This window comes from Lepidochelys kempii, chromosome 14 (assembly GCF_965140285.1).
Source record: "Lepidochelys kempii isolate rLepKem1 chromosome 14, rLepKem1.hap1, whole genome shotgun sequence".
NCBI classification, from domain to species: domain Eukaryota; kingdom Metazoa; phylum Chordata; order Testudines; family Cheloniidae; genus Lepidochelys; species Lepidochelys kempii.
The window spans coordinates 24,357,189-24,374,283 of record NC_136393.1 but is presented as its reverse complement, the minus strand read 5'-3'; the positions used below and the strand labels follow the sequence as shown (position 1 = coordinate 24,374,283).

At 49.5% G+C, this 17,095-nt stretch overlaps 1 protein-coding gene across 1 annotated transcript; it reads left to right on the top strand.

The window, feature by feature from the left end:
* Positions 1-1,446: 1,446 nt before the first annotated feature.
* Positions 1,447-14,779, top strand: PIRT (phosphoinositide interacting regulator of transient receptor potential channels). The gene is made up of 2 exons (XM_073310525.2): positions 1,447-1,522; positions 10,582-14,779. The coding sequence occupies exon 2, from the start codon at positions 10,603-10,605 to the stop codon at positions 11,011-11,013; it is 411 nt and encodes a 136-aa protein (XP_073166626.1). The 5' UTR covers positions 1,447-1,522; positions 10,582-10,602; the 3' UTR covers positions 11,014-14,779.
* The last annotated feature ends 2,316 nt before the right edge of the window (positions 14,780-17,095 follow it).

Here is a 17,095-nt window from a genome sequence, read left to right as displayed (position 1 = left end):
TCAGCAGAAAGGAGTCGGAATTCACAGCTCCCGGCCCACCCTAAGCCATGTGGTCTGTTTCTGTTCACTGACTGGATGGGGGGTAATTCTAGGAGTCAGGTCTTTGTGTGAACATCTGACACAGTCACCAGAAATCCAGGGTGTCTGTGAAAGATCCTGGGGTAAAGTGGCGCCAGGATCTTTGTGGGGAGTGGAAACCAACAGAGCCACAAGGGCACAGAGCACTGGGCTAAACATTCAGAAGAATGTTCCTCAGTCATGGTGAAAATCCTGGCCTGGTGAATCTATGGGAGTTTTGTCATCAATGTCAGTGAGGTGAGGAGTCCATCCTCCATGTTCGCAGCATTGGGGCAGTTCTGGCCCATGAGATTCAGCCTCCTTTCAGCCTAAACTCCTCACAGATCCACTCCCATGAGGTAGCCTGGCACCTTGGGTCTGGGTAGCAATGGGTGCTATCTCTGACTGTAATGACATGGGGACGGTCCATGAAAGTGAAAGGTGAAGACTTCAGCACTGATCAAAGGAAATGCTTTCTTGCTCACTGAGTCAGACTGTGGAACTCACTGCCACATGATGTCATTGAGACCAAGAATTTAGCAAGATTCATTTAGGGATTGGACCTTTATCTGGATAACCAGAATAGCCATGTAGTATTGGAAGGGAGACAAAACCAATGCACACAGCATCTCAGTGCTGGCTTTGGCTGCGTAGACATTGCTGACTGTGCCAAATTAACAACGATCCATTGGAACTGAGCTGGGACAACCAGAGCAAGGATGCAGGACCCAGGGGGCATATTCTGATCTCACTGCCTAAAATGCAAATCTGGATTCACTCCACTGAAATGAGTGGAATCACTCTAGATTCACACTGGGATAACTGGTATCAGAATCTGGCCCTGGGTCTATGCAGGAGAAAGGCAGTGTGTGAGAGCTGCCCCAGCCCTGTGGCAGTGCAGGCATAAGAATGAATCACTGATGGTTCCTATCTTGTGTAATCCGTAGTGCCCGCCAGTCACAGATCTCCAGTCCCTTTCCAGACGTTAATTGCAGCTTCCTGTGCTGGGGGGTAGCAGTGTCCCCATTCTAGAGATGGGAAGTTGAGGCCCAGAAAGGTTTCAGTGATTTGCTGAAGGTCTCAGACACTAAATCAGCCACTGAACCCAGGAGTTCTGCTGCCCTGTTCGCTTCTCTAGCCACTGACCATAGTTCCTCCCCTGCAATGTAGTTAGACTCACCGCTGAGGCCTGGCATTATATTAACCCACCAGCAGCTGCACTGGAGCCAATCCTGTGCTCTCAAGGCCTGGAAGCAGGGAAAGGAAGAGTTAAGCCATTCGCTGATAGCTGGTGAGCTCATCGGAGCTGGACTATGCTCCCTTGGTTATTAACCACTCAACACAGCCCTGTAGACAATGTCGGGGGTGGGGCACAGTTAGCTGGAGCTGGGAGATCATAACACCCACTTACTCCAAATTCCATCCAGGTGTGGGGCAGAGGAGCCAGTCCTGAGCTGCTAGCCATGTAAGTAGGAATCTTTTACCATTGGGATTTAGAAGCACCATGAATAAGAGGAGCTTGCGAGTCAGGATTGAGGGGCAGTGTGAATAAGAAGGGGTTATGGGTGGTGATTGAGGAGCACCATGAATAGGAAGGGGCTGCGGGTTGGGATTGCGGAGGTCTGTGGATGGGCGGGAGATGCATGTTGGAACTGAGGATCACTGAACCCCGGACTCGGGGGCTGGGGAGTTTCTTGTCTCTAGAGAGGAGGAACCTATATTTTGCAAAGTAAGCACCGAAAAGGGATATGCAAATAGTCCCAGATCTGATGCTTAATGGGCAGGTGACACTGGGTGAGTTGTTGGGACCCTCTAAACTGTCTCTGACTCCAGAGGATGCTAAAAACCTGCAATCACAGGATTCAGTCCACAGGGCCAGACCCAGCTATCAGTTACACCAGCAGAATAACTCTGCATGGATCTCAGCAGTGACTTGAATTTACATCAGTGTAATGGAGATCAGAATCTGGCCCCCCATCCGTCACTGAACAACTCCTGGGCAGCTTAAAACCCTTTGTACCGTATATTTCCCCTATTTCTGCATCTGTAGCCAGAGTCTTGGAGTCTAAATAGCCTGTGTCTTCCCAAGCACACGCCACACCAGAGACCTTGTCATACACGGGGAGTTGCAGAGGGGCAAGGTGGTTGGTTTAATGTGCTGAACTGCTTTTGAAGGGCTCCATCCTGCATGCCTTGTGCAGGCAAAGCGCCTTCTGAAGTCAGCAAGAGCTTTGCCTGGGGCCGGACTGCAGGATCCTGCTCTAAAAGGATCAACACAAAGTGATGCAAAGCTCAATAATCCTGGGGTGTTTCAACATCTGCTCCTGGGGGCACTGATGGGAGGGCTGACCGTTGGATTGCCCCCTGAGCATAGAGGAGATAGTTAATGTAGCCGGTTCCCTTGTCTCTGAGAGTGTCGTGCCCACGTGCCGGGATCATCCATGGTGAGTTCACTTTTTAAAACCTTCATTCCTTCAATAATCAGATGCACTCTGTGGCCCTTCACCCAGATGCTTTATTCCTAGACAGTCTCAGCACCAGTGCAGGTCAGTGACCGGTTGGCTTGCTCCTTTAAGTTCTGCTGCACTTGGAGGTAAAACAAACCTGTCGTTCCATGTGTGGTCATCTCACTGATGTACCTGCTCAGTGGGGTGGATGAAGGTGGGGCTCCCAGTACCTTGTCTGTATATTTCATTTTGCCCAGCTTGGGATCATGTCACCTCTGGCACAAAGAGAAGGGGAACAAGCCAGTTTCTGTGTCATTCACTAGTGCTTAGATTGTGTGGTGAAAGGACTATAGAAAACCCAAACATGGACAGAGTCACCGTGACAGGGGCTCTAAACTCCTAAAACCAGGGGTGGGGGGCGTTAATTATAGTAAATTCCTTGATGTCGCCAACAACCCAAAGAGAGTCAAAGATTCCAAGGCCAGCAGGGACCATTGTGATCTTCTAGGCTGACCTCCTTTATAGCCCTGGGCAGAGAACTGCCCCCAAGAAATTCCTAGAGTTGAGCTTTTAGAAACACACCCAGTCCTGGTTTGAAAATTGTCAGTGATGGCTAGTCCACCATGACCCTTGGTAAATTGTTCCAATGGTTAATTACTCACTGTTAAAAATGTATGCCTTATTTCCAGTCTGAATTTGTCTAGCTTCAACTTCCAGCATTGGATCATGTTAGACCTTTCTCCACTAGACTGAAGAGCCCATTATTAAACATTTGCTCCCCATGCAGATACTTACAGACTGTGATCAAGTCACCCCTTAACCTTGTCTTTGTTAAGCCAAATAGATTGAGCTCCTTGAGTCCAGGCAAGTTTTTTAATCCTCTAATCATTCTCATGGCTATTCTCTGACCCCTCTCCAATTTATCAACATCCTTCTTGAATTGTGGGCACCAGACCTGGACACAGGATTCTAGCAGTGTTCACACCAGTGCCAAATACAGAGGTAAAATAACTGCTCTATTTCTTCCTGAGATTCTGCTGTTTATGCATCCCAGGATCACATTTGCCCTTTTGGCCACAGTGTCACACTAAGAGCTCATGTTCAGATAATTATCCACCATAAACCCAAATCTTTTTCAGAGTCCCTGCTTCCCAGGATAGAGTCCCTCATTCTGTAAGTATGGCCTTTCTTCGTTCCTAGACGCATACTTTTACATGTAACTGTATTAAAGTGCATTCTGTCTGCTTGCACCCAGTTTACCAAGTGATCCAGGTCTCTCTGTATCAGTGACCTGCCCTCTTTATTATTTGCCACTCACCCAATTTTTGGGTCATCTGCAAACTTTATCAGTGATGATTTTATGTTTTCTTCCAGGTCACTGATAAAAATGTTAATGTAAATGTAGGGCCACAAAGTGATACTGGCTGGACCCGACTGGAAACACACCCACTAAGTGATGATTCCCCATTTACAGTTACATTTGGAGTTAGCCAGCTTTTAATCCATTTAATGTGTGCCATGTTAATTTTATATCGTTCTAGTTTTTTTATCAAGATGTCGTGCGGTACCAAGTCAAATACCTTACAGACATTGCAATCAATCATGTCAACGCTATTTCCTTATCAACCAACCAGACTTGTACTTTCATCAAAAACAGATATTAAGTTAGTTTGACAGGATCTATTTTCCATAAACCCCCATTGATTTGCATTAATTAACTTCCCCTCCTTTAATTCTTTATTTCTCAGCTCCTGTCTCAGCAGCTTGTCAGCTTGCCTGGGATCGAGGTCAGGCTGAGAGGTCTAGAATTACTGGGGTCATCCCGTTTACTCTTTTTGAAAATTGGCACATTAGTTTTCTCCCAATCTTCTGCAGTTTCCCCAGGGCTCCAAGATCTATTGAAAACATGTTAAGGAACAATAGGAATCATTCCCAGGTGCAAAGGCATTGTTTATTAACTGCACCATAAAACTTCTACACGCATGAAAAGGGCAGAGAATCCAGGGGACACAGTGAGGGGTGTCTCCATAGGCTGGAGAGCTGCCATTCCAGAGCAGTTTGAGATCCACACACCTTCTCTTTATGATCCCATGCACGTCGCACTGTATCAATTCCTCCTTTCCATCCACCACAAAGACACCTGTAAATCCAGATGGCGCATTGAGAGATTCCGAGATTCACAGATTCCAAGGCCAGAAAGGACCATTAGAGCATCTAATGTGACCTCCTGCATAACCCAGATCAGAGAAATTCATCCTGTTGCTCCTGTGTTGAGCGTAATAACTTGGGATCCAGTAGCCTTGAAATGCAAAATACATATTGTTGAAAAGGATTTCCCACTTTTACCAGCTCTCCATTTGTTGACTGACTTAGTCAATTTTGTTCTTTTTGTTACTGAGAATCTCTAGATTTCCTAGCAGTTGGAAGTCAAATCTGATTTCCGTTTCTTAGCAATCAGTGGAGGGGACAAAAAAATACCCAAAAACATGTCTCAGGAAACTTAGACAAACCAGGAGATGCTGAGAATTTCCTGCACAAAATAATTGACCTTCCCAGAGTCCCACGCAGCACAGCAGCGAGAGGAGAATGATGCCTTGGGTATTTCTTGACAACCTGCTAAGGGCTCTTGCCAGTAGCCAGGCACCTTGCTGGGATGTTGGAGTTGGGGATGTGGCATTTGTGACTCCTGGTTCCCCCCTTTGGCTGGAAAGAAGTGTTAGGCGGGGAAGACCGGGAAGAGGCCCTATCTCTAGGGACAGACAGAGTGGGCAATGGTGGGAACAACGCTGCTCCCGCTGCGGACTTGCTGGTCTTTTCCAGCCTTGGGCATTGGTCTTTCTAAGGGCAGCGGGGGCATGCAACTGCCCCTGTGTCAGCAGCAGTGGGGATTGTACCTGAGTCCTCTAGATTGCAATACACAGGCCTCTGCTACCTGAGCTAAAAGTCCTGGCTCTGTTAGCCAGGCTGTAGCAGGCTCATCACCTGTGCGTGGCGACCAGGCCCAGGAGTCACGCTGTGGCACCAGGGACTCATTTGCAGAGCACTCGGGGCAGGGCAGGGGTTGGCTGGAAAGGGGGAAAGCTGATCTCTCTGCACAGCGTGAGGCACAGGCATCAGCCATCCTGCCAGGGCATTGGGCCCGCAGCGCTGAGATGGCAGCACCGCTCAGGGCTGTGAGCCACGCACCCCAGCTATGGGGGCCTGTGCCGTGCTCAGCGCAGCCAAGTGCCAGGGAACTTCCCGCTTCACCCAACCCCCAAGCAGCTTCCCCTAGGGCTCTCCACAGCTCCTGGCCCTCCTGACCAACTCTGGCCCATTCTGGGTGGCTGTGGCACTGCCCGAGGCCCTAGCCAGCTTGGTCTCGGACGCACAATGCTGCCTTCCACCCGCTGTGCACTCAGCAAAGTAGTTCTGGGCCTGGGGATCCATTCCCAGCTCCAACACTGGCTCCCAGTGCAGGCGGGACAAGTCGCTCCCCCTCAGCCGGGGGATGGTTATGTCCAGGGGAATGGGCCCCCTGAAGCCAGCCAGCCACCCACCCACCTCAGCCCTCTTGAGGGGTCATTATTTGGAAGGGACACAGCCCCAGCAGCCCTGACTGACTGCTACGGGGAGTCTGCCGAGGAGAAGAGAGGGGCTGGATTTACAGCTGGGACACATTTTTTATTTGCCAAAAATACCGTTTTGTCGCCCCGGCTCTATTCACAAATATGACATGAATCTGCCAAATAGTTTCTGCAAAAACAATCGTTCAGGATTTCCAACACCCTGAGGGGGCCCACTTGCCTCCACCCACCCTAGCCCCATCGTTAGGGCCCATAACTGGGGTCTGGGAGACGCCAGTGCATTCCCTCCTTTGCCTGGAGTACAAAGGGAGCTGGACTGGGGTGGCCCCTAGTATAAGCACATGCCCTCGCCACGGTGCTCTAGAATCAGCATCTGCTTTGCCTGCCCCAGTGACTATTCAAATATTACAGACACAGTGGAGCAGCTTCACCAGCAGAGAGACTCTTCCCAGACCATCCCATAGGCCAGTGACTGGGGCACCTCTTGTAACACAGAAGGCCCGAGTTCAGATTCCTCTTCCATGGCAGGCAGTGGAGGGACTGAACCCACTGCAGGGCAGCAACCTAATTACTGGGCTGGCAGTTATATGGGTCAGAGATCCCAGGGCCAGAAGGGACCATTGGGGTCAGCTAGTCTGACAGGCCAGAAGCCTGCCCCACAATCATTCCCAGAGCAGAGCTTTAAGGAAAACACCCAGTCTTGATTTAAAAATTGCCAGTGATGGAGAATCTACCACAATCCTAGGTAAATTGTTCCAGCGATTAATTCCTCTCCCTGTTCAAAATGTAGGTCTTATTTCCAGTCTGAATTTGTCTGTTTTCAACCTCCAGCCGTTGAGTCATGTCATGACTTTCTCTGCTAGACTGAGAGCCCACTATCAAATATTTGTTCCCCAGGCAGGTGCTTACAGACGGCGATCAAGTCACCCCTTAACCTTCTTTTTGTTAAACTAAACAGATTGAGTTCCCTGAGTCCATCACTATAAGATGTTTTCTAATCCTGTAATCATCACCAACTCCTCCTCCGCCTCCATTCTGTGAATCTAGCCCTTTATTTCCTTTGCGTTTACGTGAAAAAAGTGCCCAGAAACTTAAACAAAGCTAAATTCTTGTTGATTCTAGATTCACTAAAATGTTTTGGAATGTTTTATTTCCCTTTGGGTCGAACCAAGTTTTGTTTTTGAACTGCCAGGGACTGGTTAGTCACCCAGCTCTAGTGGGGATGAAGTACTGAGGGTGGGGGCTTATGAGAATCCAGGACAGTCACTTATTTGCATCAGATCTGGGAGCCTCTCTCAGACTCCCAGACAGAGATGTGATCCATTTTGTGATTCTGCTTTTTTCTCACAGTGTTTCCTCATCCTTTCCCCACCCTCTGGATCTATTTTGTCCACCTGTTACATCCTGTCTGGCATGTAGATGGGGAGCTTTCGGGGCAGGGACTGTCTTTTTCGTTCTTTGTCTGTACAGCCCTAGCACAGTGGGGCCCTGACCCTTGACTGGGGATCCTAGCTATTGTTCCCAGCATTATTCCTCCACCTTTCCAAAGGGGTGCACTAGAAGGAAAGTGACCATGGCCAGAACAGGGAGGACACTGTTCACAATAAACTGAACACATGGGCAGGGGGCAAATCTTAGGAGCCACTGGCATCGGGCACTGGCTGCTCCATTTGGACCATTACACCAGAATACGGACAGGATTTCTTAGCAGCTGTGCCAGCTTGGTAACCTCTCTAACTGCACTCCATTTACACAGCATCAGCTCCCTCATTGATTCCTTGCAATGGGAAATTTTCTGAGGTCTCAGCCCACTTCTGATCTGACAGCTGGCTGGAAGGACTTTCCAGGGTTCACAGTCCAGCCCTGGGCACTGACAAGGCAGTTTTCCATGTCTCCTAACCCCAGCCAAATGCAGGAGATGCAATTTTATGCAGCCCCAAAGATGAACAAAGAATGCAGATGAAGCTAATCACCCTGCATATGTCAAATGAGGACTGAAGAGTTTTCAAAAGCTTACTGCTCTGGATCACAAATCCTGCCCAGAGCAAACGACTGTGGGCTGTACTAAAAAACATGGGCCTGCACCTGCAAAGCCTTATGACAGTGCTTCACTTCACATGACAGGCCCATTGAAAACACTGGAGTAACTGACGTGCCTAAAGCTAGCCATGGGCCTGAGTCTTTAGATTCGGGCCCAAAGCAGTTAAATGTAATTTCTTCCTTTGCATGCCTGCTGAGTCCTGAGTGCAAGGTTCTGGGTTTGCCCCTTAAATAGATACCTACAGGAGACCCCTAAAGCAGAGCATTTCCCTGCACACATTATGCACTCTGTCTTCCCTCTGTTCTTGCAGGAGAATTACAAAGCCCTGAACCTTAGATGGATAGGGGGCTGGCCACAGTTACAAAGCTGGCATCGCTCTCTGTGTCACCCAGCCATTCCTGGGTCATCCAGCCCCCGGTGTGATGGCTGAGAGGCCTACGCTCCAGGTGAAATAAGCCAAACTACACCTGCAGCTGGGCTGGAATTATTCCACAGACACTGATGAACGAAATAGCTAGACTGGCATCCATGATCTGCCGCTCTCTGGGCTGTAGGCCACGGCGGGTGGATCTGGCATTTTCTGCTGCATACCAGCTGAAGTTTCCAAAGGGCAGACAGCAAGCATTGAGGGGTTAATCTGCCTGCTTTCTGTGTTTCAGCAACAGCCAGCAACCAATCAGAGCCCAGTAGAAATAGCAGTTTATAGAAACCCCACCACTTTCCCTCTTATCCTAATGGCTTCTCTGCATTACACTGCTGGCTTCCGAGAAAATGGATTTCCTTCTTGATTTGGTGAGAAAGTAACTGCAACCCTGGGGCCCATGAGGAGGCAGCATCACTGACCCCAGCAATGCCAGTGAGAGCAATTTGCTGTGTGGATTACTTAGAATCGGAGCCTTTCCACATACATGAGCAGATCCTGCAGCTAACAGCACCTCGGGGAGCGCAAACCACTCACCAGCCCAGAAATGTCTCTCACTCTCCTCCTGGCAAATCAAAGGCTGCGTATTAACACCTAGCCCGGATCTAGCACTTTTCTTCTAGTGAGCTCAAAGCCCTTTGCAAAGGTGGCCAGTATTATTAGCCCCATTGTACAGATGGGGAAACTGAGGCACAGATAGGGGAAGCAACATGCCCAAGGTCACCCAGCAGGCCCCAGGCAGAGCCAGAAATATAACCTAGCCAGGTGTCCTCAGTTCCAGCCTACCATACTAGCTGCTGAGCCACACACTGCCTCCCTAAACTAAAATTACATGTGGCCTTGACAAGTCCCACGTTCTGGGACTGACTGTGGCCAGCTGCTGCCCAGATGCACAAGCAGGGAGACAGCACAAAGGCGAAGTTAGACCCAGTCCTACCAACTGCTCTGTTTGGTCTCTCATCTCTCTCTCTCCCCAGGTGGCCTTGTCTAGCCTAGAGTGTTTAGCCCAAGGAAGGCACTACTGTTGGGAGATTTGAACAGGGTGGGTCCCAGCAAGAAACCAGGCTGGATTGGGGGTGCTGGCTAGGGAAAGCTTGTCACTAGGCCCCTCCAGTGCATTCTGGGTTAGAAAGCCTGTGGGGGCAAGTATGTCTGAGGAAGCCATGGCACAGGCTTGTGAGAAGGCAGCGTGGCCCACTGGGTAGGGCACTGGACGGGGCAGCTTGGCATGTGCACCACATTCCCAACTTGCTCTCCAAGTTGCCGGGTGACCTGGGCAAGCCATCACCCCACTCTGTGCCTTAGTTTCCCCATTAGTTAAATGGGGACAATGACACATTCCCTGGTGAAGCATTTTGGGGTCCTTGTATCTCATGGGCGGGGTCTTCTCTCACTCTGGTGTAAGCAGCGGGGGATTCAGGTGGAAATGCAGGGCATGAGAAAGGAGACACAGGCCACCGGGCCTTCCAGAGCTCTGCTCCTCCCATCCCTTTGATGCCTGCTCTGAGAATGTGGCACACACTGACCGCAGTACCTGGTCAGCTCTGCTGGCTGCTCTAAGGCAGGGCAGGGGCTGCTAGCTAGTGCTGTTAGCCTTGCCCTAGGGGTGGTCCCAAAAGGGCCAGATTTTCCAAAGTGCTCAGCGCCCAGCAGCTCCCACCAAGAGCACTGGGAGGTGCTGGGTGTAGAGCACCCTTGGAAAACTGGCCATTTCACCGAAGTGCCCCAGTGGGAGCTGGGTTCTTGTGATCCATGGAGCAAAAACTGTGCCGGACCCATGCACAGGGGCACAGTGTGGGGAGTTCCTATGGGCCTGCTCAATGCCCGGGCACAACTGGGCCCAGCTGGGGTATTTTTAAGCTGCGGTGTTCCCACAGGAGCAATACAGTCCTCTCTCAGCTGCAACCCCGTGAGCCTTTCTGTGCTCTGGCTCTGGGGTGGCCTTTGGCCCCACCTAATCAGTGACCCCTCCAAACGGCATGACCCTGTGAATGAATGTCAGTCCCCGCAGTGCTAATCCCCTCTGTTTTCCTCTTCTGTTCCTCTCAGGCATTAACCCCCAGACCCGCAATGCCCAGCACCATGGAAACCCACCCCAAGAACCTGGATGGGAGTGAAAAGTCCCCTGAATCCAAGGATTTGATCACTAGCAACACAGCCAGCACGCTGTGCATCAGCTCCAGGAGTGAGTCCGTCTGGGCCAATGCACCCAGGAACAAGTGGGAGATCTACCACAAGCCCATCGTGGTGGTTTCTGTTGGAGGCGCCATCTTCCTCTTTGGGGTGGTGGTCACCAGCCTGTCCTGCTTCATAACGATCAATAAGAATGTTTACAAAATGTGTGGCCCGGCATTCCTGTCCCTGGGGCTGATGCTCCTGGTTTGCGGCTTTGTCTGGATCCCCGTCATCCGGAAGAAGCAACGGCAGAGACAGAAATCACGCTTTTTTCAGAACATCAAGTCATTCTTCTTTAACCGCTGAGGGCTGCTCAGGCTCAGCACTCGCGGGTGGCAAGCAATGCCTCTTTCAGCCTGGCTGGATTTGCCATGAGATTATTAGGGCCTGATCCTGCTCTTAGACATGCCTAGTGGATCCCCAACTTTGACCTTCTCCTCTCCCCATAGGTGACATTCATCCCCATGCAGGTCCTCTGTGGGCAAGTAAATTTCACACTATGTGCTAGGAGAGCAGAATACTGGTGTGGAGACAAGCAGGTTGGGCCCAAGCGCTAGATTTTGCTCTTGACTGTACATTGAGCAAACCTGCAAACATTGACCATGTCCTATAGAGGACAAAGCTTTGAACTGTATTCATCAACACCCGGCACCTGTACTGCTGAACACCTGTCTGGGATGGTCTCAGGGGCTGGACTTGATGACCTCTCAAGATCCCTTCCAGCTCTACATTTCGATGACTCTATGACTGGGATTTCACTAGAAAATGTAACCCTTTACTCAGGTGACTGGCTCTTACTGACACAAGTAGTGGCATTCAAATCCATGGGACTGCTCCATTGAGTAAGAGTCACAGGACAGGTCTGACAGGGTATCACCGGAAAGGATTTCAGCTGTTCAGGACGTGCTGTGTTAATAGGGGAAACAGGGCTACGCTAGGAAGGGATTGGATTGTTCTCCATCAGCCATATGGCTACAACTCCTCTCTGGCTAAGATGACCAAGTACAACACTTCAAATATAGACGATCCATAGTGCCAGGATATGTCAATGGGATCTGGAGGAGACCATGCATTCAGAATGCTCTGCAAGGGCAAACAGAATCATTTCTTTCTAGCCAACCCTGCATTGGACCTCAGAGGATACATCCAGAATGATAAACATGCATGATCCACAGCTGAGAATGAAAGGACTTAGATGGGGATGTGTATGAAGTTCATCTCATAATTGTCACTATGAAACGAGCGTCTGTGTGCGATGCTACTCCAAAGGGCATTCCAGTATGTTGCTTACTCAAGACTTTCTGATGAAGTGTGGGGTGATATTTATTTCTACCTAAACAGCCAAGCTGAAGAGCAACTGAGCACAGACGTAACATTTCTCTGTTCAATTTTACAGACTGTCTAAGAAATTCCGTTCCTCAAGGTCTCTGGCTGCAAGGCTATACTGCACCAATTACATATTTATCTCGGTTTGGAGTGATTGTCTCTGTCATGATGGATTCCAGCACAGCACAAACCTCAAACATTCCACCTGGGCGGAACAAGAGCAAATGTAAAGGAGATGCCTTGTTTAACTCAAGGCCATTGAACTCCTCTTGTTAAGAATTATGTACCCTGGGAAATTTACCTACAAAAGTGGGAATCATTACCAAATATTTTTGGTTAATATTGTAGTTGCCTTTTTCCAGTGGGGCCCAGTTAGTTTTAAAAAACTTGTAAATACAACATTCCAGCTGCAAATCCAACTGTGCAACTGGTCTTTGGTTTGGATACTAGGGACAAGATTTTTACAAATAGTCGCCTAGTTCGTAGTTAGGCGCCTACATAAATCGCCTGATTTTCAAAGCAGCAGAGCTGTTGTTGACTCCACTGAAGTCAATGGGAGCTGAGAAGACTCAGCGACCACAATTGGACTGTGTCTCTGGTTAGCCCCATAAGCATAGCACTGAGTAAACCAATACCTGCATGCAGACCACTCTTTTTCCCGTGTCAGGACACGGCCACGCACCGACGCGTCTAGCTTTGGTGAGGTGGTATTGTAACAGCCCCAGATGTTTTCTGATGTAGAACAACACTCATCCGAGACCAAATGGCTGCGACTCATGGAAAAGGCACAGTCTGGCTCTTCTTTGCAACGAGAACCCTCCTCTGAGCCAAATGCAGCCATTCAGCCTGGATAGCAAGTTGAATTCCTTAGGAGAAAGAGGAATGAAAGTCTGTGTGGCGCTGGTTGTGTTTTGCAGAACCTCTCTAGTCTTCACAAAGCTTAACGATTTTGTTTCAAACGTCAGAGGTGATCAGACTGCCACCGCTTCTGGTGATCTGAACAATCCTTTTGGACCTTAAAATCTGTGGGGAAGACCCTTAGCTGCTGCATGTTGTCATAATGCCACTGAGGGTCCAGTGACTAGGGCGCTAGCCTAGGGCTTTGCAGACTGAGATCCAATTCTCTTCTCTGCTACAAACTTCCTTGTGCAATCTTGGGCAAGACACTCAGCCTCTCAGTGCCTCAGTTCCCCTCCTGCCCTACCTCACAAGGGGGTTGGGAAGATAAATACACGGAAGATTGTGACATGCTTTTGAGATCTTCTGGTGAAAAGTGCCATATAAAAGCCAGGTACCATTACAAGGCAATGGAGCAATGAGAACTGACACCAGTCCCTGGGGACAGCCTGCGTTTCCCTTGCCCAGCCACAGAGCAGGACTGCTGCTTGAGAAGCTGAGACGCTTGTTCCCTGCTGATGAAATGAAGGGATCTTAAGCTGGAGAAGAAACTGGAGCATCTATTAGAAGATCACATTGGGTTCAGTGCAGCCCTGTCACAATGCATGGCATTCTGCACTCACAGCGGCAGCTTCCCATTGAGTCTGGGGCAGGGTGCTGAGATCAGACCATGCTGAGTGTTTCTTGCACTAACCACATTTGTATCCTATTTTCTTTCCTCGGAATGACAGTTTTCTAACATGTCCATCGGGCTTGTTATTAAACTGAGCTAAGAGGAAAGTCTCTTTCAGAGCCCTCTACCTACTACAATGCTGATAGAGCTAAGCCAACCAGGCCTGCTTCCAAAGCAATTCAACCAAAAAATAAATCCAGCTGCCACAACACAAAAGTTCCTTCCATGGACACCAGCACCCGGTGCGTGGGTCTAGCCCTTAGCTGCAAAGGGAAGGATCCAGCTGCATTAATGTTAATGCACTGAAATTCACCCTCTTGCAGCAAGTGCAGTGCTGGGCCTGGGCAGGGGCTCTGGGGCCTTAGGGTTAATAGATCCTGGAGAATGCTGCTCTGGTTTGAGCCCTGGGGTTTCATATTAATAGCGAATGTGGGTGGCAGGTGGGGACAGGGAGCCCAATATTCAAGATAAGAAAGTATACAGCCCTGGCTCTGGGGGGCGGCCCTGGTGAATTTGTTCAGTATTCCATGAGCAGATCCCGAAGGAATCCGAGCCATTTCTTGGCTGGCATGGAAATGATTAACTCCCACCCAAATGCCCTGCCCCTCCCCCCTTAAATTTCAGCTCTACTCCAAAGGAGAGCCTCTGGCGGGTTAACATCCCTTGTACTCCAAGGTGTCTGGGACTCTCCAGATTCTCAGATCCACTGACGTTCATAGGTGCAGCTCCACTGACTCTGGCTCTGTGAGGGAGTCTCCTTGTCTGAGACTCCTCCTGGGAGTCCCCTCAGTTTTGCCTGAAACAAATGCAGCTCAGCCAGCCGTCTCTTGAAGGTTCAGATGAGGTGAGGTACCCAAGAGGGTTGAGATGCTCCCCGGGCTCGGAGCACTACCTGCTAAAGGACGGTAGTGCCGTGCGCACAAGACACCAAACCCCAACCTTGCCGTGGGCAGAGCACTCGGCCAGAAGCTGATTTACTGGTATCTGACTGTATTCTGAAGTGGTTGGATTGTCCATAGGGGAGTCCGCATCTGGGATGTGACAAGCTGAGGGTGGCTTCCTCTTAAATCTCTCCCATGCCCTGATTTTACTCCTGTGCCTGCTAATGCCTTGTTGGGGGGGGTGGATATCGCTCTGGCTGGATGGTGCCTGATTTCCGAATGCAATGAATAAAGTACTGGACCAAACTCCCCTCGCTGTTTGCGTGTAACTGTGGTGATGGAAAGACCCCCAGGGGTCACCGCTCCCAGCCCAGTCTGAGAAGAGGGCGTTCGAGTCTGTGCTGCTGCTGGGGTCACAAGCTGTCCTGCCTTCAAAAATCGAAGACGGCCTGCCCACATGAGCAAGGGCTACTCATGTGAGTAAGAACTGCTCCCGGGGCCCCTCAGGGCTGCTGTGAAACTTGAGCAATGCCTGGGTCTTGTGCTGACCCCTCTACTCAGGTGAATTTTCCAGGTGCACCATTGCTTTGTGTAAAGGCTTTATCATATGCTCTGTATTATTCCCCTCCCATTGCCTGTGCATCCCAACAGTGTTTGCTTTTCTTGGCTGCAGCTTCCCACTGAACAGGTGTCTTTATTGATTGATCTACAAAGGGCCCACACAGTTCAATTAACAGTGTCTGCTCAGTGTGCAGCTATGGTCAAAGGAGATGTCAGGATGCATAGAGAACAGGATGGAGAATAACACAGAGAGCAGAGTAATGCCTCTATATAATCAATGGTGCCCCCTTATCGGCGTACTGTGTGCAGTACTGGACACCCCATCTCAAAAAGGACATTGCGGAACTGGAAGGGGATCAGAGAAGGGTTTTGAGAATGACCGAGAGCCTAGATAACTCTCCTATGAAGAGATTGAAAAGACTGGGATTGTGACCTAAAGAGGAGACAGATAAGAGGGGATGTGATAGAACTACGTAAAATAATTAGTGGTCTAGAGGAAAGTAGCTCAGGAACGTCTCTTCTCCCTGTCGTCACACAAGAACAAGGGGAGCGTCACTTCAATTAAAAGGTGCCAAACCTGAAAGCGAGAAAAGGAAATGTGCAACTAGACTGTGGAAGTCACAGTCACGGAAAGTTGTAGCGGTGAAGGATTTAGCAAGACTGAAAAAAGAGCTCATCAGACTCTAGAATAAAGGTACGTGAGTCCTTTCCAGAATAGTCTGGATGGGGCAGAAGAGCTGTTTTAAGAAGGTATCAGGTGACACGCCCAATCTGATTATCTCCAACTCTTGCTAAAACAAGGTTAGATGCTACTTGCCTCCTCCCCTGGTTCTATAAAACAAGAAGGAAATTCATTACACAACTCAATAGTGCTGGGCATCAGCAGTTCAAATGTGCACGTGAAAGGTCGTGACCCAGCCAAACCTGTTGACCGCAACTCGTCCCTGGTTTAAACCTTAGGCTGTCGGTTATTGCAGATCTTCTGGGAAAGGCTCAAGTTCTCTTTTTTAGCACAAATAGAAAAGTCAGGGCGCGATCAGGCAGCCTTTATGCACGTGGGTTATGGCCGCAGGGTTGAGCCCATTGTCATCCAGCATTTGCAGAGACAAGCCCAAAAGCAGGTGTTATGTCTGGCTGTGTTTGTGTCTCCTCTTACTATGAATTGGGTTTCATTTCACCACAGAGGGGCCAAAGTCATCCCTAGTGTAACTTTACTGAATTTGACACCCTTGCTGTCCACTTCTACAGGGATCCATGTTATTGTATACTGACCATGTCCCCGGGGGATGCTGGAGCACGCAAACACAACAATTGTGCAGCAGACAAAGGGGGAAGAGAGGAAGAAACAAGCGTGGGCACCATGCCTGAGATGCCCCTATCATCACAGGGAATTCATCAGTGCCACATACCCATCTCAGTCTAACAGGCAATCCCGGCTTAGGGGCCCACAGAAGGAGGAAGCAGCCCTAGAGTGCCAGTCATGGAGGGATGTTCCTTTCCAAGCCTGGATCCAAAGATCAGTGTCACCCGTGTGTGAAAGAGCTGGAATCACTAATCCAGTGTCTAATTCCATGTTTACACCAAGGTGCTGCTGGAATGCAAGTATCTTCCATGTATTTAACCTATGTCCCAGCAGCATTCAGGGCTTGTCTAGACTTAAAATGCTGCAGCAGCATACCTGTAGCACTTCAGTGAAGATGTTACCTACGTCAATGGGAGGGCTTCTCCAGCTGGCATAGCTAATCCAGCTCCCAGAGAGGACGTAGATAAGTCGATGGGAAAATTCTCCTGATGACATCATGCTGTCTACACAAGGGGTTAGGTCGCTTTAAGCGCATTGCTCAGGGGTGTGGGTTTTTCACACTCCAGAACAACGGTGATACCGACCCACTTTCCTAGTGCAACCCAGACCTCAGGTATTTACCTGTCTCTGTTTACTGCAGAGTCAATGTAACCACCTCTGGAAAAGCTAGTTCCTCATGTTTTCATGCTAGATTCAATGTCCCTTCCAAAATGTGTACTGTCAGTAATCACAATAACTAGGGATATG

Bases quoted from the DNA above. Each gene is read 5' to 3' on its own strand.
- PIRT (XM_073310525.2), top strand. From the start codon at position 10,603: ATGCCCAGCACCATGGAAACCCACCCCAAGAACCTGGATGGGAGTGAA.